Source organism: Theropithecus gelada, chromosome 7b (assembly GCF_003255815.1).
Source record: "Theropithecus gelada isolate Dixy chromosome 7b, Tgel_1.0, whole genome shotgun sequence".
NCBI classification, from domain to species: domain Eukaryota; kingdom Metazoa; phylum Chordata; class Mammalia; order Primates; family Cercopithecidae; genus Theropithecus; species Theropithecus gelada.
In genome coordinates this window covers 105,404,418-105,429,306 of record NC_037675.1, presented here as the reverse complement: position 1 = coordinate 105,429,306, position 24,889 = coordinate 105,404,418, and the positions used below count along the sequence as shown (strand labels likewise).

Here is a 24,889-nt window from a genome sequence, read left to right as displayed (position 1 = left end):
AATGTGCTCTCTCCAAATTCATGCATTGAGATCCTAACCCTCAAGGTGGTAGTATTTCGAAATACATTTGCACTATCGGAGCAGGCCGTGAGGGATAGAGCAAGGGTCAGCAGATCCACCTAGAATGGAAGAGAGGGACCTTGGAGAGCCACAGCCCAGACCACAGGGGCTGTGGAGAACATGGCAGTCTGGCTTGCTGGGAGCAGAGTTGGGGCACTGTAGGCAAGGCCACCAGGTGTGGCTGTTACATGACAGCCATTGATGGTGCTATGGAAGGACCTTCAGTGGGGTAGTGACATATGTATTTTGGGGTCCTGTTAAAATGCAGTTGTTCTTACAAACCAGGAAGGCTTGGTTGGGCACCGTGGCTCATGCCTGTAATTCCAGCACTTTGGGAGGCCGAGGTGGGCGGATCATGGGGTCAGGAGATTGAGACCACCCTGGCTAACACGGTGAAACCCCATCTCTACAAAAAATACAAAAAAAATTAGCCAGGCGTAGTAGCGGGCGCCTGTAGTCCCAGCTGCTGGGGAGGCTGAGGCAGGAGAATGGCATGAACCTGGAAGGTGGAGCTTGCAGTGAGCCGAGATCACGCCACTGCACTCCAGCCTGGGCGACACAGCAAGACTCTGTCTCCAAAAAAAAAAAAAAACAAAGACAAACCAGGAAGGCTCTGGCTCAGGAATTCACTTGATGTCTCATACTACAGAAACCCCCTACAAAGAAGAAAGGTGTTTGCATAGAAGTTTCCTGCACACCTGTGCTGGGTGTCCGGCTTTCGTCCTCCCAGATCGATGTTCCATCCTTCACCCTGCTTTCGCTTTTTGGGGGCCACCTCCATGGGCTGCAGCCACAGGTGGAGGTGCCCCTGTGGGAGGTCAGAGGCAGGAGAGGGAGCAATGTGGGAATGGATCCCTTCCCTCTTTGGGCCTGCCTCTGACCAATGCCACTGCCCTCCAGGCTGGTCTCCTCTGGACTTTCCTCTTTGCTGGAGACCTCCCCTTTCTCTTCCTTCCAGCCCTGAGGGTGGAAAGAGTCCCCCGATGCTGGTCCCAGAGTCCTGCCCTCCCCCAGTAGTCCCCCCCTTCTGTAAGCATCCCCCTTTGTAAATCGCCCTCCTGGAATTTCCCTAATTTGCGGAAGCCATCTGTTTCCCCATAGGACCCTGACTGACAGTGTTGTGAGTAATGGCGGGAACTGAAGCAGCCACGAGGCAGAAAGCTGGGGACAAGCAGAGGGTTTAGTGGAAGAATGTCAGGGAAAACCCGAGATACAGGCAGGAGTGAGTGGGCGCTTCGGGTAGGATGCCTGGTGAAGAAGAAAAGACATAGGATGCTTGGTGAAGAAAAAAAGAAGGAAGACTAAAGTGTGTGGTCTGACACAACCTCCAGAGGGAAAGCTCACTGTGTGCAGGGACCAAGACTCCTACCCTCCTTCGGGCCTAACACAGAGGACGCAAGAAAGGTCAGGAATGAATGAATGAATGAATGAAGTGTCTTGGCCCAGCACCCTTTTCTTCCTCACAGGGGCCCCAGACAGATTCCAGGAGGAGGGGAGAAAGAGGGGTTTAGACCCTAAAAGACCAGTACTGTGTGTGTAGGACACCCAGCCAACCCTGCCAAGGCAGAGGGCGGGACTTGTGGAGCTGGGAGTGTTTGGAGGCAGCGGCCACCAGGCGGAGGCCATAGACTTGGCTCCGGGTTCCAGCCACAGGCTGGGTAGCTCTGTGGCCCTGGGCAAGTGGCAAAGCCTCCCTGGGCTTCAGAGAACACCTGCCCGTATCTGAGTCCTTGCAGGAAGACGAGGCTGCAGTCGGCTGAACACTTGCTGAGTTCTGGGCATGGCAACCCCTACCCTTGGACAGTGACCCCGTGACAGAGGCCTGTCGCATGAATGAAAACAGGTGGGTTGGCTCCGGAGACCCCCTCCCCAAGTTCCAAGACTCCTGGGTGGGAACTCCTGGCAGGGATACTCTTTTCTGCGGCCTGGGTGGATGTCACTGGGTTTCCAGCTGTATTTTCTTTGGTGGAGGCAGCAGTGGAGTCTGCCCTCCATGCACATTTATTAGGCGTCTACTGTGTACTGGGGATCCAGCGCGGGACACAAGTGCAGCCTCACAGGCCACAGGGGCCACTCGCGGCCAAACGAAAGACGAAAAACAAGCAGATCGCTGGGTGTTTTCCCACCAACTTATTTTCTAACCTGGATAACAAAAAATATTACTTAATGCCCCAGAGGAGCAAATGGAACCGCGACTGGTTCACAGCCAACATGAGCGAAAACAGGTTTCCCCAGGCAGCTGTGGGGGCGGGACAGGAGCTGCACGTCCCATTGTCCCAGAGTCCCCACCCCCACACTGGGGAGGCGCTGCCAGCGGGGCCTAGGGTGGGGTGGGAGTTGGCCTGGGGCGGGGGATGGTGAGGGCAGGAGGCTGGAGAGCCACAGACCCAAGCGCTCTGGGGTTTAACTACCCTTGACTATCAGGGCAGAGGGGAGGCCCGAGGGGTCCCAGTGGGGAGTGGTTGGGTTGGATTTCCCAGTGGGATGGAGGCTAACTTGGAGTAGAGGTGAGGGCAGCTCAGGTTGGGATGGGGCAGGAGAAGAAACGAGGTGTGTTGTGGAAGGACTGACAGGGTGGGGGGCACGGGTAACACCTGGCATTTGGCTGCAGTGCCAAATAGATCCTAGGGTGGGTGGTAGGCCCAGACTGGACAGGAAGGGGAGTCATGAAATGTGGCCTTCTTGGGGACAGTGTGGCCAAGCTGACGTCAGCACAGAGCCTACGGCACCCTCTCGTAGGCCTGGATAAGGCATTGTGGGCACCAGGTCACAGGCCCCGCACAGCACCCCCAAGGCCTGCGGCCATCCTGAGTCTTTCCTTTCCTCCTCCCAACTCCCACCCTTCAAATTTTACCCCAGATAAAAGCCTGTCCCCACATCCACTTCCTCTACCTTCCTAATCCTAAGGGACCGCCCTCCTCCACTTCTGCGGAAGGCCAGCAGCTTCCAGCGGAAGCTTAAGACTGTAAATCAGCTGTCAGAGTTTCCCCTGGAAACACCAGAGGGAAGGCCCCTGCCCTCAGGGCCAACAAAATCCAGACTCGCCACAGCCCGCAAACTGAAGCCTGACCCTACCTCCCTCGGCAGCCTCCAGCACTTTCCCATACCTGCTCCTCCCCCTCCCTGCTCCCTGCAGCCCACAACTCAAATTCACCTTTTCCTGGCAGACGCAGCTGTCTCTGTCACATTACCTAGCTTTATTATTACTGTTATTATTATTTTGAGACAGGGTCTCCCTCTTTTGCCCAGGCTGGAGTGTGGTAGTGCGATCTCAGCTCACTGCAGCCTCAGATCCCTGGGCTCAAGTGATCCTCCCACCTCAGCCTCCCAAGTAGCTGGGACCACAGGAGCACCACCACGTCTGACTACGTTTTGTATTTTTGCTGTAGAGACAGGCTCTCCTTATGTTTCCCAGGCTGGTCTTTAACTCCTGGCCTCAAGTGATCCTCCCGCTCCAGGCTCCCAAAGAAATACGATTACAGACGTGAGCCGCCACCCGGCCTGGCCTATTGTTAAAAATACACTTACCAGTGTTTGTGTTCTTGTCTATCATCTTCTCCCCTGGCTGGAATACAAACTCTGTGAGGACAGGGACCTCACTGTTTTGCTCAAGGCTGTGTCACCAGGGCCTGGACCCAGGTGGGTACATGGAAGAAACCAGAGGACACCAGTTAACGGAGCCTGCTGGCCCCTGGGGCGACAGGTACATGGAGAGCTCTGAGGTGGCAGATTGTGATGGGTGACCCAGGTCTGGGCAGTCTGGAGGAATATGGTGAGATGCGTCATCCCTGGGAGATCTGGGGAAACCCTGCAGAAGGCTTTGATTTTCTTTTTTTTTTTTTTTTTTTTTTGAGACGGAGTCTTGCTCTGTCACCCAGGCTGGAGTGCAGTGGCCGGATCTCTGCTCACTGCAAGCTCCGCCTCCCGGGTTTACGCCATTCTCCTGGCTCAGCCTCCCGAGTAGCTGGGACTACAGGCGCTCGCCACCTCGCCTGGCTAGTTTTTTGTACTTTTTAGTAGAGACGGGGTTTCACCGTGTTAGCCAGGATGGTCTCGATCTCCTGACCTTGTGATCCGCCCGTCTCGGCCTCCCAAAGTGCTAGGATTACAGGCTTGAGCCACCGCGCCCGGCCGAAGGCTTTGATTTTCAATAGGAACAGGCAGCACTTCTTTCCGAGGGACACGCAGAGTGCTTTCTTGTACACAGGGAGGTGGGTGGACAAGGGCCTGGAGGTAGGGTCTTCAGAGAGGTGATCAGGTGAAATGAAGTCCTATGGCTGGGCCCTAATGCAAGGTGACTATGACCTATGAAAAGAGAGACACCAGGCAGGGGGACACACAGCAAAAGATCATGTGAGGAGCCCACAAGAGGGTGGTCATCTGCCAGCCAAGGCAAAAGGTCTTGAAAGAGCCCAGCCCTGCAGCACCTTGAGCTTGGACTTCCAGAAAAGTACCACGAACTGTGAGAAAATAAATTTTTGTTTTTCTAAGCCACCTAGTCTGTGGTATTTTGTTATGTCGGGCCTAGCAAACCAATACAGGTCTTAGCAGTGTTTTTTGTTGTTGTTGCTACTGTTGTTTTATTTGTTTTATTTTGTTTTTGAGACAAGGTCTCACTCTGTTGCCCAGGTGGGAATACAGTGGCGTTATCTGTATTCCCTGCAGCCTTCACTGCAGCCTTGATCCCCCCAGGCTCAAGCAGATCCTCTCACCTCAGCCTCCCGAGAAGCTGGGACCACGGGTGACTGCCACTATGCCCAGCTAATTTTTAAAAGTTTTGTAGAGGCCAGGTGATGGTGGCTCATGCCTGTAATCCCAGCACTTTGGAAGGCTGAGGTGGGTGGATCACCTGAGGTCCGGAGTTTCAGATCAGCCTGGCCAACATGGTGAAACCCATCTCTACTAAAAATACAAAAATTAGCTGGGTGTGGTGGCTCATGCCTATAATCCCAGCTACTCGGGAGTTTAAGGCAGGAGAATCACTTGAGCCCAAGAGGTGGAGGCTGCAGTGAGCCAAGATCGCGCCACGGCATTCCAGCCTTGGTGACAAGAGTGAAACTGTCTCAAAACAAAACAAAACAAAACAAACAAACACAAAATTTTTTTGTAGAGATGGGATCTCACCAAGTTGCCGAAGTTGGTCTCAAACTTTCGGGCTCAAGCGGTCCTCCCACCTCAACCTCCCAAGTAGCTGGGACCACAGGCACACGCCACCACACCTGGCTGATTTTTGTATTTTTTTGTAGAGATGGGATTTTTGCCGTGTTGCCCAGACCGGTCTCCAACTCCTGAGCTCAAGCAAGGCACCTGCCCTAGCCTCTGAAAGTACTCGGATTATAGGCATGAGGCACCACACCCAGTCAAGTTTTAAAAAATGTTATTGTAATTTAGTAATACTGTCACCTGATTAAAAAATCAAACATGAAATGCAACAGCAGCCGAGAGATGAAGGTCAGTGTCAATGGCACTGTCATGCTGATCATATGTGTCCTTGATACAATCGATGAAAATGGTTGCGTACCTCTGCAGTCTTCCTCCCCCAAACTCACAACCTCAATGTAATCATGAGAAAACTATCACATACATTTCAACTGAAGGACAGTCTACAAAATACCTGAGAAGCACTCAAAACTATCAAAGCTATAAAAAACAAGGAAAGCGGTGGCTCATGCCTGTAATCCCAGCACTTTGGGAGGCCGAGACGGGCAGATCACGAGGTCAGGAGTTCAAGACCAGCCTGGCTAAGATAGTGAAACCCTGTCTCCACTAAAAATACAAAAAAATTAGCTGGGTGTGGTGGCACGCGCCTGTAATCCCAGCTACTCTGGAGGCTGAGGCAGAGAACTGCTTAAAAACCTGGAGGGGCGGAGGCTGCAGTGAGCCGAGATCGCGCCACTGCACTCCAGCCTGGGCGACAGAGCGAGACTCGTCTCAAAAAAAAAAAAAAAACAAGGAAAGCTGGCAGGGCGCAGTGGCTCACGCCTGTAATCCAAGCACTCTGGGAGGCCGAGGTGGGCGGATCACTTGAGGTCGGAAATTCGAGACCAGCTTGACCAACATGGAGAAACCCTGTCTCTACTAAAAATGTAAAACTTAGCCAGGCATGGTGGTGCATGGCTGTAATCCCAGCTACTGGGGAGGCTGAGGCAGAAGAATCACTTGAACCCAGGAGTTCAAGGAGGCAGAGGTTGAGGTGAGCCGAGATGGCGCCATTGCACTCCAGTCTGGGCAGTGAGAGCAGGGGATGGAGGGGGGGAAGAAAAAACCAAGGAAAGCCGAGAAACCGTCACAGCCAAGAGGAGTCTAAGGAGACACAATGACTAAATGCCACGTGATGTCCTGAAACAAAGGACACTGGCTAAAAACTAAGGAAATCTGGGAAAAGTATGGACCTGAGTTGATACTAACATATAGATACTGGTTCATTTGTCGTAACAGATATACTGTACTGATGTAAGATGTTAAAAAATGTAGAAAACTGGAAAGGGGTATCTGGGAACTCTGTATTTCAAACTCTTTGCAATTTTTCTATAAAACTGTTCTAAAAATAAAGTTTATTTTTCAAAAACTAATAGTGAAAAGCCTCACTCTGATTTCTGCCCCTTATCTACCTAGTTTCCATTCCCACGTTCAGTCATCACTTTATTAGTGTTCCCTGGATTCTTCCAGAATTTATTTATGCCAATATGAATATATACTAATCTCCTCCCTAAAGGGACATTTTATCTGTTTTAAGAGTATTTAATCATTTTTAAATTTTTAAAAAATTAAAATAGAGAGGGGGGTCTTGCTATGTTGCCCAAGTTGGTCTCAAACTCCTGGGCTCAAGCAATCCTCCTGTCTTGGCCTCCCAAAATGTTGTGATTACAGGCGTTAGCCACCATGCCCAGCCTTTATTTATTTATTTTTTTTGAGATGGAGTCTCGCTGTGTCGCCCAGGCTGGAGTGCAGTGGCGTGATCTGGGCTCACTGCAAGCTCCGCCTCCTGGGTTCACGCCATTCTCCTGCCTCAGCCTCCCGAGTAGCTGGGACTACAGGCGCCCGCCACCTCGCCCGGCTAGCTTTTTGTATTTTTTAGTAGAGACGGGGTTTCACCCTGTTAGCCAGGATGGTCTTGATCTCCTGACCTCGTGATCCGCCCGTCTCGGCCTCCCAAAGTGCTGGGATTACAGACTTGAGCCACCGCGCCCGGCCTTGTATTTTTTTTAGTAGAGACGGGGTTTCACCGTGTTAGCCAGGATGGTCTCGATCTCCTGACCTCGTGATCTGCCCGTCTCGGCCTCCCAAAGTGCTGGGATTACAGGCTTGAGCCACCGCGCCCGGCTATTTTTTTATTTTGAGATAGAGTCTTGCTGTCACCAAGGCTGGGGTGCAGTGGGGCAAACTCAACTCACTGCAGCCTCTGCCTCCAGGTTCAGGAGATTCTCCGGCCTCAGCTTCCCGAGAAGCTGGAATTACAGGCGCCCACCACCATGTTCAGCTAATTTCTTTTTGTTTTTTTTTTTTTGAGACAGGGTCTCACTCCATTGCCCAGACTGGAGTGCAGTGGCATGATATCAGCTCACTGAAACTTCTGCCTCCTGGGTTCAAGAAATTCTCCTGCCTCAGCCTCCCAAGTAGCTGGGATTATAGGCATATGCCACCATGCCTGGCTAATTTTGTATTTTAATAGAGACTGATTGGCCAGGTTTGTCTCGAACTCCTGACCTCAAGCAATCTGCCTGCCTCAGCCTCAGTGATTAGTGCTGGGATTACAGGTGTGAGCCACCACACCTGGCCTAATTTTTATATTTTTAGTAGAGACAGGGTTTCAGCACATTGGCTAGGCTGATCTCAAACTCCTGACCTCAGGTGATCTGCCTGCCTTGGCCTCCCAAAGTGCTGGGATCACAGGCTTGAGCCACTGTGCCCAGCCATGCCCAGCCTTTAATCTACAGCCTGTAATCTTTTTTTTTTTTTTCCTGAGGCAAGGTCTCTCTATGTTGCCCAGGCTGGAGTGCAGTGGCGTGATCTCGGCTCACTGCAGCTACCATCTCCCCGGCTCAAGTGAACCTGTTGCCTTAGCCTCCTGAGGAGCTGGGACTACAAGTGAGCACCACCATGCCTCGCTTATTTTTATTTGTTTATTTATTTTTTGAGATGAAGTCTTGCTCTGTCTCCCAGGCTGGAGTGCAGTGCCGCAATCTCGGCTCACTGCAACCTCTGCCACCCGGGTTAAGCGATTCTACAGTCTCAGCCTCCCGAGTAGCTGGGATTACAGGCGCATGCCACCACGCCTAGTTAATTTTGTCTTTTAGTAGAGACGGGGTTTCACCGTGTTGGCCAGGTTGGTCTCGAACTCTTTTTTTTTTTTTTTTTTTTTGAGACGGAGTCTTGCTCTGTCGCCCAGGCTGGAGTGCTGTGGCCGGATCTCAGCTCACTGCAAGCTCCGCCTCCCGGGTTCCCGCCATTCTCCTGCCTCAGCCTCCCGAGTAGCTGGGACTACAGGCGCCCGCCACCTCGCCCGGCTAGTTTTTTGTATTTTTTAGTAGAGACGGGGTTTCACCGTGTTAGCCAGGATGGTCTCGATCTCCTGACCTCGTGATCCGCCCGTCTCGGCCTCCCAAAGTGCTGGGATTACAGGCTTGAGCCACCGCGCCCGGCCTGTCTCGAACTCTTGACCTCAACTGATCCACCCGCCTTGGCCTCCCAAAGTGCTGGGATTACAAGCATGAGCCACCATGCCCAGCCTCTTTAATCATTTTGTTTGTTTGTTTTTTGAGATGGAGTCTCACTGTGTTGTTGGGCTGGAGTGCAGTGGCACAATCTCGGCTCACTGCAACCTCTGCCTGCCGGGTTCAAGTGATTCTCCTGCCTCAGCCTCCCAAGTAGCTAGGACTACAGGCGCTTGCCACCAGGCCCGGCTAATTTTTGTACGTTTAGTAGAGACAGGGTTTCACCATATTGGCCAGGATGGTCTTGATCTCTTGACCTCGTGATCCACTTGCCTCAGCCTCCCAAAGTGCTGGGATTACAGGTGTGAGCCACCGCACCCGGCCCCTTTAATTATTTTTAACATAAAATATTTCAAACATAGAGTATAAAATACAATGCAGCCCAACACACCCACCATCCAGGTTCAAATGTTATCAATAACTTGCCACGTATGTTTCAGCTATTCCTAACTGCTTGGCTCTGTTTCCCCTTGGCTGAATTGTTTTTAAACGAACTGCAGACCCCTTACATATGCTAGGATGCATCTCTAAAAAATATGGACATCTTCTTCCATAACCCTAATGCCTATATCCCATCATTAGTGGTGATTCCTTTTTTTTTTTTTAGAGATGGGGGAGCTCACTGTGTTGACCAGGCTGGTCTCGAACTCCTGGTCTCAAGCAATCCTCCCATCTTGGCCTCCCAAAGTGGTAGAATTACAGGCGTGAGCCACTGCACCCCACCATTAATGGCGATTCCTGATGGGCCTCTCATGAACTTTGTTCTGGGTAATGGGGAGACACAGAAAGGCTTTACAGGGTTGGGTCCTGTGTGCTCCAGGAAGATGGAGGGCAGGGACTTGTGGGGAATGGTGGGGGCGTGGAGACTAGAGCAGTGGGCTTATAATGAATGAGCTTGGTCCAAGTGGGAGGTGACGGGCCGATGCCTAGAGGTGGCAGGCTGGGTGGAGAGGAGGACAGGGACCAGTGGGAAGGACTTGAGGGGGAGCTGACCAGGCTGCCTCAAATGGATCCCTGCCTGGAGGATATAGGAGGCTTTGGTGTGAGGCAGGGTAGCTGCCACTGTCTGTACCCACAGGTCCTGCAGGCAAGAGGGGGGGCCTTGTGCCAATGCTCCCCTTCCTGGGAGAGCAGGCTCATTTGGATCACCTTACCCTGGGGGGCACCTCTCTGAAGAGCCTTGGCAAAACCTGTCCTTTGTTAGGTTTCGTGGGCCAGATGTACCTCTTCGTGACTCAGGGATATCAGCTGTCAAAGCTGGGGAAACCAACGCCCAGAGAAGGGGTGCAAGTTGCCTAAGGCCCCACAGGAGGTCAGAAGTAGAGCAGCTAGAATTAGAACTTAGGTATGTCTGTGACTTTCAGCCTAGGATCACTCATTATCTAGAGCTTCCTCTTCTCTCCAAACCCTGCTCCCAGAAGAGGGGTGTCATTAGCCATTCATGCCCAGGTGTGGATAAGTTTAAAAATCCCAGGGACGTCTGTACACTAAGCCTCCTTGCTAATCACGGCCCAACTACAGAATGCTATTTATGGAACAGCTACCACGTGCCACAAATTGTGCTGGGAGCTTTCCATCCCTCGCATCCGAAAAAGCCCCCCCACAGGAGGCAGGCACTATTATCCCTACACTCTCTCATCACAGACACAAGCACACTACGATGCAGAGAAGATGCGGTTTGTTTAGGATCCCAGGCGAGGGTGTGGTGGAGGCGGTGCTGCACCAAGTCTGTCTAACTGGAAAGTCCACACTCTCAAATACGAGCCCCCGTGGCCTCTGAGGGACAGGGGTGGCTCCCCAGGAATGGGCTGGTGGGAGCTCCCTGGCATCCTCCCTTCCTTTGCCCCGACTCTGCAGCAACCAGAAGCCTCTCCGAGCACCAGACAGGCTCCAGACTGACCCTGACCTCGCGGCGGCCTTCTCCACGGGGCCGGCGCTTCCCAGGGCGGCTTACGCCTTCCGTGTCTGGGGCCAACCGCAGACCTTGCCTTCTGATGCCGGTGGGAGTTCGGTGCTGCCGCCGGGAGCATCTCAGTCCCCCTGTCGGCTCTCCACCGCGGTCCGGGCGAATGGCACCATGTGGGGGGCCCCGAGCGGGTGCCTGCCTCCCTGGCAGCCTTTGCTGAGGGTCTGCTCAGGGCCCTGCCCAGGGCTCTGTCACTACGGCGCTCAGGACCGAGGGGGCGGCGCCTCTGGATACGGGGCTGCAGGGAGAGACCTGGACCCTGGAGATGGGGACCGGACCCTGCCCGGGGACGCTGGAGCTGGACCTCGAGGGATGCTGGCGCAGGTGGGCACAGGTGGCACAGGCTTCTAGGCGGCAGCTCGTTCGGGCAAAGGCCAAGGCTCGGGAGCCGGTGCGGGGGGGCGCGGCCGCGGAAGACGCTGGTGGGGGCGGGAAGCAGGTGCCGGCCAAGGGCGCCGGGTCGGGGCTGGTTCTGAGTGCGCGGCGTCGGGTCACGTGCCGGCTCCGGGGTCCCCCCGCGCCCCTCCCACCGGCCTCTGGGCCGCAGCCCAAAGGGGCGCCGGGAGCCGGGGGTCAGGCCACGGTCAGAGTGCGGGTGCGCGCTGTCGCCGCAGGGACGCTCTCGCCCACAGTCGGCCCCCGGGAGCCCGGGTTCGAGTCCCGGCCCTGCCGTGATCCGCTGCGGGACCCAGGCCGGCCATTTCCTGTCGGGCCTCCGTTCTCCCACCGTCCGCGGCCTCCCCTAGTTGGGGCTCACGCAGGCGCCGGGGCGGCCACCGGTGCCCACGACGCGCCCGCCCCTCCCCCGCCGCCGGGAGCGCGGACGCGCACGCACCTGGCTGCCGCTGAGAGCGAGGGTGGCGGGCGGAGTCGGGAAGCCCCGCCCCTCTCTCCGCCCCCGCTTCCGCCGGGCCAATCAGAGGGGGCGACGGGCCCCGTGCGGGGCGCCGCGCTGGGGGCGGGGCCTGCGGGGGCTGAAGAGCGAGCTGGGCAGGCGGGCGGGAGGCGGTCGGGCTGGGGCTGAGGCTGAGGCGGCGGTGGCGGCCGGGTGCCCGGGACAGCGACGCAGCGCGCCGGCGGCCGTCACAGGGCCGGCGAGAGCCCCGCAGCCCGCCGCAGCCGCCGCCTCGCCGCCGCCTCGCCGCGGCCGGGCAGGAGAGCACAGCGACGGGAGCGCGGCCTTAGAAGGCGGCCGGAGCGGCGGGCGCAGCTTAGCGCGGAGCGTCCTGTCAGGCGGCGGCCGAGGGTGCCGCGGACTCTCCCCGCGATGATGCCGGTGAGTGCTGGCGGGCGGGCGGCGGCGGCGGCGGCTTCCTTCGCGGGCCGCCGGCCAAGCCTCCTTCCTCCCGCGGCTCCCAGCCCCCGCGGGCCGGTGCGAGGCCGGGCGGGCGGGGAAGGAAGTGGCTGGGCGGGCGCGCCCGGCCGCGGCGCCCCCCGGGCAGGCAGGTGGGGGCGGCGCCGGCTGTCAGCGCGGGGCCGGGGCCGCCTGCGGGCCCTTCCTGCTCGGCCTCCCCGGCCGCGGGGCCGCGGGGACTGCCGTGGGGAGAAGCAGATGCATTTGGGGCTGGTCATCCCTTCGGTCCTCTCCGGCGCGCGGTCGGAAGCTGGGGCACAGGTCTCGTGGGTGGCGCAGCTGTGACCCGCCTGAAACGAACGTCCTGGGGTCGCCCTGGGAGTCGACGGGGTGGGCACCCACGCCCGGAGTTCCCACACTCGGCACCCGCATTCCCGTAGCCTTCGCGGTTGTACTGAGGAAGGTGTCGAGTGCACGGATTTTGAGAGCCATCTTAGGAATTCCCTTTTCCCGTATCTGCAATATTGGTTCGTTTTGCTTTAACTGGTTTGTTCTCCGTGTGTTCTGAAGGTTGAACGAGGTTCGTTTGTAGTGGTGGTGCCTTTGTCCTGCCCTTAAGGATGCTTTCGCCTAGAAAGACATTGGCCATTAGATTTGCCGTCGTCCTACGGACCCTTCCCTTTACCTATAATCTAAATAGGAGGGGATGCTGAATTCTGATGTTTAAAAATTGGCTTTTTGGGAGGTAAGCATCATGACTTATGAAAAAATGTGGGACTGGTCGTACCCAGCTGGAGAGGTATTGGTTTTCTGAGCGCCTATATAGTGAGTAAAATTCTCAAACACATTTATAGTAAAATAACACAGTCATTTTTTTAACCTACAATACTACATTGAAAATCACATTTCACAGGAAAGTGCAGTTTCTCTGCATTCTCTACTTGAATTGAATATTGCCATTCTGCTGTGCTGCACCCAAGGACATTTAGATTAGATCCCCCCTCTCCCTCTTTGATTTCTTTTCTCTTGATAATCTCTTCTCCCCGTTTTTAGAGGATTCCAGCATGTTTTGTAGCCGGCTTTCAGTGTTTTCCAAGTCTTAAGGTTTGATCTACTTGATCCTTAGGTCTTTCTTTAGCATCAGGCTTGTTGGGTTTCTAAACATTTGGTTTTAAATGAATAATTGTCTTGTAAGGGAAAGAGAATTGGATGAGCATCAGAAGATCTGGGGTGAAACACTGGTTCTTCCACTTTTTAGCTGTGTGACCTTGAACAAGTCAAGGTCTTTGAGCCTGGAATTACCTCTAAAGTAGGGACAAAAATATACCAATATCTGAGCGCTGTCCTGAGGATCAAATAGGATGATGTTTCCAAAAGTGATTGTTGAACAGAATGTCATACAAATATTTATTATTCTTAATATGGGTTTGAATTTTCAATTTCTAATTTTAATCGCTATAAGATAAGGCATTTGGAAACTTCCCTCCCTAATTCTCACTGGCTAGATTTTGATGAAAGGCATTATGGTGTTTCATAATTTTGAAAGCAGTTTTAGTTAAATCCTGTAATAGTTGATTGATGCGTTCATACTATGGTGGCATTGAAGGATATCTAGAAATATTTTGGCTGGCTTCATCATTGTATAATGTTTAATTATAAATATTCTGCTAAGAAACTTGGCTTACATTTTCCATATGATTCATTCAGGCATTTTACCTCTATTCCACGTGATTAGAGTTTTGAGTTCCTACCTTAACAGGTTTCCTTTTTAAGAAGTTTGTTTAGCTGGGAATTGGGACATTTCTTCAAATTTCTCAAAACAATAAAATACTGTTTTTTTAAATAACAGTTCTATTATCTGTTTAAAATACTGCTTTTGTTTAAAAATGCCTTTTAGAAACAGATGGCATTGCTCTTAGACTCTCTCTTATGGCTTTTACTTTTGTATTTCCTTCTTGATCCTTAAAAATACTACTTGTGGGACTGAGTCCTTCCTCTATTAACACAGTTGGAGTTGGTTGTAAATTTAGTAGGAGTTTTCAGAAATGCCATTCTTACTTGGTAATATGTAAACTATGTATCCAAAAATGTAAATAAGATTTTTCTCGATTTATTGTATATTTGGTATTCATCATGATGATGATGAATCAAAGGAACGTTGGATCATATTTTGCAGTTTGTGTAGAGCAGCACTGTCCAATAAAAATATAAAGCAAGCTACAAATGCAATTTTAAATTTTGTGGTAACTACATGAAACAAATTGAAAAAGTATTAATTTTTTTTTTTTTTTTTTTTTTTTTTTTTTGAGACGGAGTCTTGCTCTGTCACCCAGGCTGGAGTGCAGTGGCCGGATCTCAGCTCACTGCAAGCTCCGCCTCCCGGGTTCATGCCATTCTCCTGCCTCAGCCTCCCGAGTAGCTGGGACTACAGGCACCCGCCACCTCGCCCGGCTAGTTTTTTGTAATTTTTAGTAGAGATGGGGTTTCACCGTGTTAGCCAGGATGGTCTCGATCTCCTGACCTCGTGATCCGCCCGTCTCGGCCTCCCAAAGTGCTGGGATTACAGGCTTGAGCCAAAAAAAGTATTAATTTTAACAGTATCCTTTTATTAACTCAGTATATCCAAAATGTTATTATTTTAACATATAATCAATAGAAAAAAATCACTAATGAGATATTTTACATTTTTTCTGCTACTGTTTGAAATCTGGTGTGAATCTGGTGACAGTTTGCATTTTACAGCACACCTTAGTTCAGACTAGCACATTTCCAGCACTCAATTGCTACATGTGGTTAGTGGCTATCATATTGGACAACACAGGCTTAGAGTATATTTTATTTTATTTGAAAATTGGCAATTAGTATATAATGTCTGTGTTAACTTTTTTTTTTTTCTTTTTTTGAGACAGAGTCTGACTCTGTTGCCCGTGCTGGAGTGCAGTGGCACAATCTTGACTCATTGCACCCTCCACCTCCCAGGTTCAAGCAATTCTCCTGCCCCAGCGTCCTTAGTAGCTGGGACTACAGGTGTGTGCTACCACACCTGGCTAATTTTTGTATTTTTGTAGAGACGGGGTTTTCACCATGTTGGCCACGCTGGTCTTGAACTCCTGACCTCAAGTGATCTGCCCACTTTGGCCTCCCAAAGTGCTGGGATTACAGGTGTGAGCCACTGCGCCTGGCCTGTGGTAACTTTTTTTTCTGAGAGAGAGTCTTGCTCTGTTGCCTAGGCTGGAGTGTAGTGGCCCAATTTTGGCTCACTGCAACCTGCACCTCCCAAGTTCAAGCGATTCTCCTGCCTCAGCCTCCTGAGTAGCTGGGATTACAGGCACCCTCCATCCTGCCCAACTAATTTTTGTATTTTTGTAGAGACAGGGTTTCACCATGTTGGGCAGACTGGCCTTGAACTCCTGACCTCAGGTGATCTGCCCTCCTCAGCCTCCTGAAGTGCTCGGATTACAGGTGTGAGCCGCCGCGCCCGGCCATGTGGTAACTTTTAATTAATCACATGGTATAGTACAGTGCCCAGTCTCTCAGCTGTTGGGAATAAATGAGAGTGTCTGGCCAAATTCTCATCTGACACAATCAAATCTCTGTAGAAGTCCTCTATTTGCTGTTGTACAAAGTGCCATGACTTTCCACTTTTTTTTTTTCCCCCTCGATACAGGGTTTCACTCCTGTTGCCCAGGCTGGAGTGCGATGGTATGATCTCAGCTTACTGCAACCTCTGCCTCCTAGGCTCAAGCAATTCTCATGCCACAGCCTCCCGAGTAGCTGGGACCACAGACAAGCCATGGCAAATGGCTAATTTTTTGTATTTTTAGTAGAGATGGGGTTTCACCATGTTGCCCAAGTGGGTCTCGAATTTCTGAGCTCGAGTGATCTGCCTGCCTCAGCCTTCCAAAGTGCTGGGATTACAGGTGTGACCCACCCCTCTGCCCCTGCACCTGGCCTTTCCACCTTTTTTTCTTTTTTTTTTTTTGAGACGGAGTCTCACTCTGTCGCCACGCTGGAGTGCAGTGGCACGATCTTGGCTCACTGCAACCTCCGCCTCCTGGGTTCAAGTGATTCTTCTGCCTCAGCCTACCAAGTAGCTCGGACTACAGGTGCCCACCACCACGCCCAGCTAATTTTTGTATTTTTAGTAGAGATAGCGTTTCACCGTGTTGGCCAGGTTTGTCTTGATCTCTTGACCTTCTCATCCGCATGCCTTGGCCTCCCAAAGTGCTGGCATTACAGGTGTGAGCCACTGCGCCCAGCTGGCCTTCTTTAAACTAAATTGTATTTTGGAATTTTCCCTTAAAAATAGTATTTTTTTTTTTTTTTGGTTATCTGTAGTCACTCACCTTTTTATCAATGGATGACATTTTAAAAATGTTTTCCCAGGAAAAAAGGGTACCATTTAAATAATACTTTTCAGTTAGTCCGTAAGATCTGGGCCTGAAAGCATTTAAAAGTTTGATAGAAGTAAGAAGTTTAGTCAAAATGGAAAGCCCAATTTAGATTATAGAAAGGATGAAAACTGCCTTGATTCAGCATAATTTTTTTTTTTTTTTTTTTTGAGACAGTCTCGCTCTATTGCCCAGGCTGGAGTGCAGTGGCAGGATCTCAGCTCACTGCAACCTCTGCCCCCCCCGGGTTCCAGTGATTCTCGTGCCCCAGCCTCCAGAGTAGCTGGGACTACATATGCACACCACCATGCCTGGCTAATTTATTGTAATTTTTGGTAGAGACACGGTTTTGCCATGTTGACCAGGCTGGTCTCGAACTCCTGGCCTCAAGTGATCTGCCCACCTCAGCTTCCCAAAATGCTGGGATTACAGGCGTGAGCCACCACACCCAGCTCAGCATCATTCTTTTTGAAAGAGTGTGGACGTTTTGTAGCTAGTAAAACTTTTCATGCATAGATGAGGTATATCTGGGGAATGTTGCTAAGGATACTTTTTTTTTGTTTTCAGACGGGATCTCACTCTGTTGCCCAGGCTGCAGTGCAGTGGCGAGATCTTGGCTCACTGCAACCTCCGCCTCCCAGGTTCAAGCAATTCTTCCACCACAGCCTCCCAAGGAGCTGGGATTACAGGGGTGTGCCACCACACCTGGCTCATTTTAGCATGTTTAGTGAGATGGGATTTCCCCATGTTGGCCAGGCTGTCTTGAACTCCTGACCTCAGCTGATTTACCTGCCTTAGCCTCCCAGAGTGCTGGGATTACAGGTGTGAGCTGCCATGCCCGGCCAGGTTACTTTTTCTTTTCCAAAAGAGTATGTACGAGTCAAGAAGTGTTCTGTAGCTCTGAAGTGTTTTTTCTTCATAAAGAAGGCACTATGGGCTGGGTGTGGTGGCTCACGCCTGTAATCCCAGCACTTTGGGAAGCTGAGGCGAGCACATCACCTGAGGTCAGGAGTTCAAGACCAGCCTGGTCAACATGGTGAAACCCCATTTCTTTTTTTTTTTTTTTTTTTTTTGAGACAGAGTCTCGCTTAGTCGCCCAGGCTGGAGTGCAGTGGCGCGATCTCGGCTCACTGCAAGCTCCGCCTCCCGGGTTCACGCCATTCTCCTGCCTCAGCCTCCCGAGTAGCTGGGACTACAGGCGCCCGCCGCTTCGCCCGGCTAATTTTTTGCATTTTTAGTAGAGACGGGGTTTCACCATGTTAGCCAGGATGGTCTCGATCTCCTGACCTCGTGATCCGCCCGCCTCGGCCTCCCAAAGTGCTGGGATTACAGGCGTGAGCCACCGCGCCCGGCCGGTGAAACCCCATTTCTAATAAAAATACAAAAATTAGCCAGGCATGATGGCGGGCGCCTATAGTCCCAGCTACTCAAGAGGCTGAGGCAGAAGAATCGCTTGAACCTGGGAGGCGGAGGTTGCAGTGAGCCGAGATAGATAGTGCCACTGCACTCCAGCCTGGGCGACGGTACGAGACTCCATCTCAAAAAAAAAAAAAAAAAAAGAAGGCACTCTGGTGGTGGTGTTTGGTGATGTTAGCAATGGGGCACCTAACTTCTATTAGACGCTGTGAAGTGTGGCTTTGATTGTACTTATTCCTGTCCTAGGAGCCCTTTCAGCATGTTTACTGCAGGGTATGGATAACATTAATTTGTTTTTAATATTTAGCTTTCATTAAATATGTACTTATTCTAGGTATTCATTTTCTTCCCAACTATGTAGAAACATTTTGAGATACTAGAATAGGTTTTTTACTTTAAAATAAACAACTGACATGTAATTGACAACAGAACCCTGAACTGGAAATAGGATTCTTGTTCCTACTGTTAGTGAAGACCTTTGGACTTAATCTCTTCGGGCCTGTTTCTCATCTGTAAAATGAGTTGGATGTGGTAATTTTCAGGCATTTATGGTGGATCTAGTAGCTGATTTATAGCAGATACTTGCATGAAGTTCTCTAATATTCATATTGGCTTCATCAAAGGTTGAGGCAACTTGACACTTGTTTTGGCAGGCTTCTAGTAAACTCTTTCATTTCCAAAGCATCTTTTATGACAGAGCAGATAGTAAGAGCTCAGTAAATGTTTGCTATTATTATTATTATTATTATTATTTATTTATTTATTTATTTTTGAGACGGAGTCTCGCTCTGTCGCCCGGGCTGGAGTGCAGTGGCCGGATCTCAGCTCACTGCAAGCTCCGCCTCCCGGGTTCCCGCCGTTCTCCTGCCTCAGCCTCCCGAGTAGCTGGGACTACAGGCGCCCGCCACCTCGCCCGGCTAGTTTTTGTATTTTTTAGTAGAGACTGGGTTTCACCGTGTTAGCCAGGATGGTCTCGATCTCTTGACCTCGTGATCCGCCCGTCTCGGCCTCCCAAAGTGCTGGGATTACAGGCTTGAGCCACCGCGCCCGGCCTATTTTTTAATTAATAATTAAGTGACTTAAAATTAAGACTTGACAGGAGGCTGAGGCAGGAGAATGGCGTAAACCCGGGAGGCGGAGCTTGCAGTGAGCTGAGATCCGGTCACTGCACTCCAGCCTGGGCGACAGAGCGAGACTCCGTCTCAAAAAAAAAAAAAAAAAAAAAAATTAAGACTTGATAAGCTTAATTTTACAGCTGATTTCAGTAAACAAACACCAAAGACAGGACAATATTTAAAAAATTTTTTTTTCTCTTTTTTCTTTTTGAGATGGAGTCTTGATCTGTCACCCAGGCTGGAGTGCAGTGGTGTGATCCCGGCTCACTGCAATCTCTGCCTACAGGGCTCAAGCGATTCTCCCACCTCAGCCTCCTGAGTAGCTGGAATTACAGGGACCCGTCACCATGCCGGGCTGGAGTTTCGCTCTTGTTGTCCAGGCTGGAGTGCAATGGCGCCATCTCGGCCCACTGCAACCTGTCTCCTGGGTTAAAGTGATTCTCCTGCCTCAGCCTCCTGAGTAGCTGGGATTACAGGCATGTACCACCACATCTGGCTAATTTTGTATTTTTAGTAGAGACGGGGTTTCTCCATGTTGGTCAGGCGGGTCTCGAACTCACGACCTCAGGTGATATGCCTGCCTCAGCCTCCCAAAGTGTTGGGATTACAGGCGTGAGCCACTGTTTCTGGCAAAAAAAATTTTTTAATTGATATATTTGTATATGTTTCTGAGGTATATGTGATATTTTGTTACTTGCATAGAACGTGTAATGATCAAGTCGGAGTATTTGGAATATCCATTGCTTCTAGCACTTACCATTTCTACGTGTTGGGAAGATTTCAGTGGCTCTCTACTGTTTCAAAATATAGAATACATTGTGTTCTTTTTTTTTTTTTTTTTTTGAGAGGAAGTCTCCTTCTGTTGCCCAGGCTGGGGTGCAGTGGTGCCATCTCAGCTTACTGCAGCCTCCACCTCCCGGGTTCAAGCAATTCTCCTGCCTCAGCCTCCCAAGCAGCTGGGTTTACAGGCGTGTGCCTCCACGCCCAGCTAATATTTTTGTATTTTTAGGAGAGACAGGGTTTCACCATGTTGGCCAAGCTGGTCTCAAACTCTTGACCTCAAATGATCTGCCCGCCTTGGCCTCCCAAAGTGCTGGAATTACAGGCGTGAGCCACTGCACCCTGCCAAAAAGGGGTAGTTTTTTCCACCTGGAGTTTGGGGACAACTCAGTTTTAAATGTAAATGTGTTAAATGTATTTTCTTCATTCCTTTCTCAGCATCCTACTTTGAACGGTTTTAGGATTAACAGTTTCTTAGGATTTTTAGCAAAATAGAAACTTAAAATATCACTGAGTTATTGTATTGGAGTTATATAACTAGTTGTCAACATGCATTTGTATGTGTTTGCACAGATGGAGAATACTTTCTCAGCAAAAGTATGGTGGGATTTTGGTGCCTTGAAATGCTGTTGTCATAGTTATTTCACAAACTGTGGTTCTAGGGCTAAACAGGAATGGTGGTAATCAGATTCTATTGTGACACTTTTTTGGCTTGATTGCTTTGCTTTATTTCACTGCAAAGATAGCTGTGTGACACTTGTTCAGACTAATTGGTAAGCAAAAGCTGCTGTTACTGGATTTTGTAAAATGAAAATCTTTGGTGATGTCATATAGAACAATATAAAACTGGAAAAATTAGGTAGTTTTTATTAAAATTAATGGCATTTGAAATATTAGTGTACAGTTCAGTACAAGATCTTGTTAGTGGCATTACTGATGTGTTTAGAGAAAATGTTAACTGAGGTTTTAGCAGAATCATGATTTATGCCACATGTTGTGATTGTAATTATCATAGCTCAAGAAAATGCAAAGGCTGTGTGGTAGGAGCATGCCCAGCATGCTGGAGAAGCAAAAGTAGGCCTGTGTGGCTGGAGCAGAGTGAGTAAGGGGGAAAGTGGAGGAGGTGAAGTCAGGTGATGGAGACAGTAGTGTAGGATTGATCTTGTAGGGCCCTAGAGGCTATTGTAATGACAAAGGAGATGGAAAGTTTTTTTTTCCTCTTTTTTGGCGGAGTTTTGCTCTTACCCAGGTTGGAGTACAATGGCATGATCTCAGCTCATTACAACCTCCGCCTCCCAGGTTCAAGGGGTTCTTCTGCCTCAGCCTCCCGAGTAGCTGGGATTATAGGCATGCGCCACCACGCCCGGCTAATTTTGTATTTTTAGTAGAGATGGGATTTCTCCATGTTGGTCAGATTGGTCTCTAACTCCCAACCTCAGGTGATCTGCCCACCTCGGCCTCCCAAAGTGCTGGGATTATAGGCGTGAGTCACTGTGCCCGGCGAGGCATTTCTTTTATCAGAAATGAAACACAATGGGCCGGGTGCTGTGGCTCACACCTGTAATCCCAGCACTTGGGGAGGCTGAGGTGGGCAGATCACAAGGTCAGGAGATCAAGACCATCCTGGCTAATATGGTGAAATCCCGTCTGTACTAAAAATACAAAAAATTAGCTGGGTGCGGTGGCATGCGCCTGTAATCATAGCTACTTGAGAGGCTGAGGCAGGAGAATCGCTTGAACCTGGGAAGCAGAGGTTGCGGTGAGCTGAGATTGCGCCACTGTACTCCAGCCTGGGTGACAAAGCGAGACTCTGTCTCAAAGAAAAAAAAAAAAGGAAATACAATGGTCTGTTTATTGCATCATAAGCAGTTCTGAGTAGTAGGCATTGCCTAGGTGACTTTACATGTAGCAGGTAAAAGTGCAGACACTCACTTTATTCTGCTTAAATATGGATGCTGGCATTGCCATTTATGGGCTCTTTGTCCTTAAAGTTCCTTGACCCCTCACTGACCTCTGAGTTGGTTAATAATAGTAACCTTACATTGTTGGTAGGAGGATCAGATGCATGAGTACAGTGAAAGTGGCCTGGCATGTAGTAAATTTTTAGTAAATATGTTATTTGTAAACTCTGTTCTCTGGAAAGCTTTTACCATCTCTGCCTTGGCCAACCCTACCATCAGAGGTGCTCACTCTGCTGTGTCTTTTTCTGGGATGGGGGATATGGTATAATTCATGTGCTATAAAATTCATTTTTTAATGTGTACAGTTCATTGGTTTTCAGTGTATGCACAAGACAACTATTGCACTGTCTAATTTCAGATTATTTTACTTGGAGTGTCTTTGCAGTACTTGTCTTAGTTGTAATCTTAAACATTTGTTTGTGTGACTGGTTGATTTCTGTTTCTTGTCCTAGACTGTGAGCTTCATGAGAGCAGGAGCTCTCTCTTTTTACTTCTCATTATACCACTGCCACTTAGCCCAATGATTTACACATAGTTGGTGCTCAATAAATATTTGTTGAATGAAGAAAGATATGATGTGGAAGGTCACGTTGGACTCCATTGTGAAGAGGGGTGTGTGTGTGTGTGTGTGTGTGTATGTGTGTGTGCCATAACAGAGTTAGACTTGATCCTGTAGAGATGGTCAGAAACCACCAAATGTTTTTATTGTTGTTACTTATTTTATTTTATTTACGTTATGTTATGTTATTTTTTTGAGACAGAGTCTCACTCTGTCGCCGAGGCTGGAGTGCAGTGGTGCAATCTCTGCTCACTGCAACCTTTGCCTCCTAGGTTCAAGCGATTCTTCTGCCTCAGCCCCCTGAGTAGCTGGGACTACAGGTGTGAGCCACCATGCCCAGCTAATTTTTGTATTTTTAGTAGAGATGGGTTTCACCATGTTGACCAGGCTAGTCTTGAATTCCTGACCTCAGGTGATCTGTCTGCCTTGGCCTCCCAAAGTGCTGGGATTACAGGTGTGAGCCACTGTGCCCGGTCAGAAACCACCAAATGTTTTTAAAAAGTGGAGTGATAGAGTCAGGTTTGTATGATAGAAAGGTAATTCAACAGGAAGAGTACTTAGGAAACAAATTGTTGTAGGCCTGACTTGAGGACCTGAAGAAGAGAAAGATGCAGTTGAAAGGCAGTAAATAGATCGGATGGAGAGTGTGTGTATGTGTGCGTGTGAGTGTGTGCACGTGAGGGAGTGAATGCTTGCGTGTGTGCACATGTAAGTGTGTGTGTGTGTGAGAGAGGAAGGAGGGAGGGAGGGAGATAGCTGGAATTGAGGATAACAGGTTTATTGCTTCAGCACCCAGTCTTGCCTTTCCTTTAAGATAAAAGATACTGCTTGAGAAGGAGAAAGTTTAAAGGGTTGCGAGAATAATGAGTTTTATTTTGGCTGTGTGGAGCTTGAGATAGATCCCTGCCATGTCCAGAAAGATGTTATCCTTAAATCTTAAGGTAAAATAAATATAGTAAATCAAAATTTTTTGCCTATGTTCAGTGGCTTTAATGTTGTGGGTTTTGGATTGCTGCCTGGGCATCTGCAGCACCCACACACGTCCTCCCTGTGTTGCCAGTTTGCCTGATGAGTGTCACCCTGAGCCCACTGGACCAAGGTTCTCAGGGCAGGGACTGGACTCGCTTCGTCCATCTTTGTGCTCCAGGCACCTGGCAGAGTTTATATGTACACTTTTTGTAGAGGTGTAATTTCTATCTGTGTTGATTTCTTGTGTTACACTTTCTACTCAGTTGCATGTTTGTATTTCTATCTAATGACATTCTTGAAAATAGTATCAGTAAATAATAGTCAACATCACAAATTACCAAAGTATAAACAGAGATTTTTGTAGAGCTAGTATTTGTGATGGGAAACACAGATGTGAAAGTGTAGAGCATAGTGGTTATCAGCAAGTCCAGACCCGAGACTGTATATTCTGGCTTTGCCTCTTACCAACTGTGTGACTTTGGACAATTTTTTTTTTTTTTTTTTTTTTTGAGACAGACTCTTGCTCTGTTGCCCTGGCTGGAGTGCAGTGGCGCTATCTTAGCTCACCGCAACCTCCGCCTCCCGGGTTCAAGTGATTCTCCTGCCTCAGCTTCCCGAGTAGCTGAGATTACAGGCGCATACCACCACGCCCAGCTAATTTTTTTATCTTTAGTAGAGATGGGGTTTCACCATGTTGGCTAGGCTGGTCTCAAACTCCTGACCTCATGATCCGTCTGCCTCTCCCTCCCAAAGTGCTGGGATTACAGGCATGAGCCACAGCGCTCAGCCGACTTTGGACAAATTATTTAACCTCTTTGTGCCTTATTTTCCTATTTGTAAAAATGGGTTTAATAACACTATATTTCATAATGCTGTTAGGATTGTCAGGTGCTTAGAGTATTGTCTGTTACTATATGTAACAAGTAGTCAGGGTCTGGGCGTGGTGGTTCATGCCTGTAATCTCAGCACTTTGGGAGGCCAAGGCAGGCAGATCACTTGAGGTCAGGAGTTCGAGACCAGCCTCGCCAACATGGTGAAACCCCATCTCTACTAAAAATATAAAAATTAGCTGGGCGTGGTGGAGGGCGCCTGTAATCCCAGCTATTTGGGAGGATGAGGCAGGAGAATTGCTTGAGCCTGGGAGGCAGAAGCAAAAAGAGCCTGGTTGCAGTGAGCTGAGATTGCGCCACTGCACTCCAGCCTGGGCAACAAAATGAGACTGTCTTAAAAAAGAACAAGTCAGTAGGCCAGGTGCCATGGCCTACGTCTGCAATCCCAGCACTTCAGGAGGCCAGGGTGAAAGGATTGCTTGAGGCTAGGAGTTTGAGACTAGACAGGGCAACATAGTGAGACCCTATCTATATATAAAAAAAATAAGGCCGGGCGCGGTGGCTCAAGCCTGTAATCCCAGCACTTTGGGAGGCCGAGACGGGCGGATCACGAGGTCAGGAGATCGAGACCATCCTGGTTAATACGGTGAAACCCCGTCTCTACTAAAAAGTACAAAAAACTAGCCGGGCGAGGTGGCGGGCGCCTGTAGTCCCAGCTACTTGGGAGGCTGAGGCAGGAGAATGGCGTGAACCCGGGAGGCGGAGCTTGCAGTGAGCTGAGATCCGGCCACTGCACTCCAGCCTGGGCGACAGAGCGAGACTCCGTCTCAAAAA

At 49.9% G+C, this 24,889-nt stretch overlaps 1 protein-coding gene across 1 annotated transcript in view; it reads left to right on the top strand.

Moving 5' to 3' along the window:
- Positions 1-11,681: 11,681 nt before the first annotated feature.
- Positions 11,682-24,889, top strand: part of PPP1R13B (protein phosphatase 1 regulatory subunit 13B) — a 116,603-nt gene continuing 103,395 nt past the window's right edge. Inside the window, exon 1 of the mRNA XM_025391423.1 lies at positions 11,682-12,016. Coding sequence (XP_025247208.1) covers positions 12,008-12,016 — 9 coding nt within the window. The 5' untranslated portion in view covers positions 11,682-12,007. The remainder of the gene's footprint in view (positions 12,017-24,889) is intronic.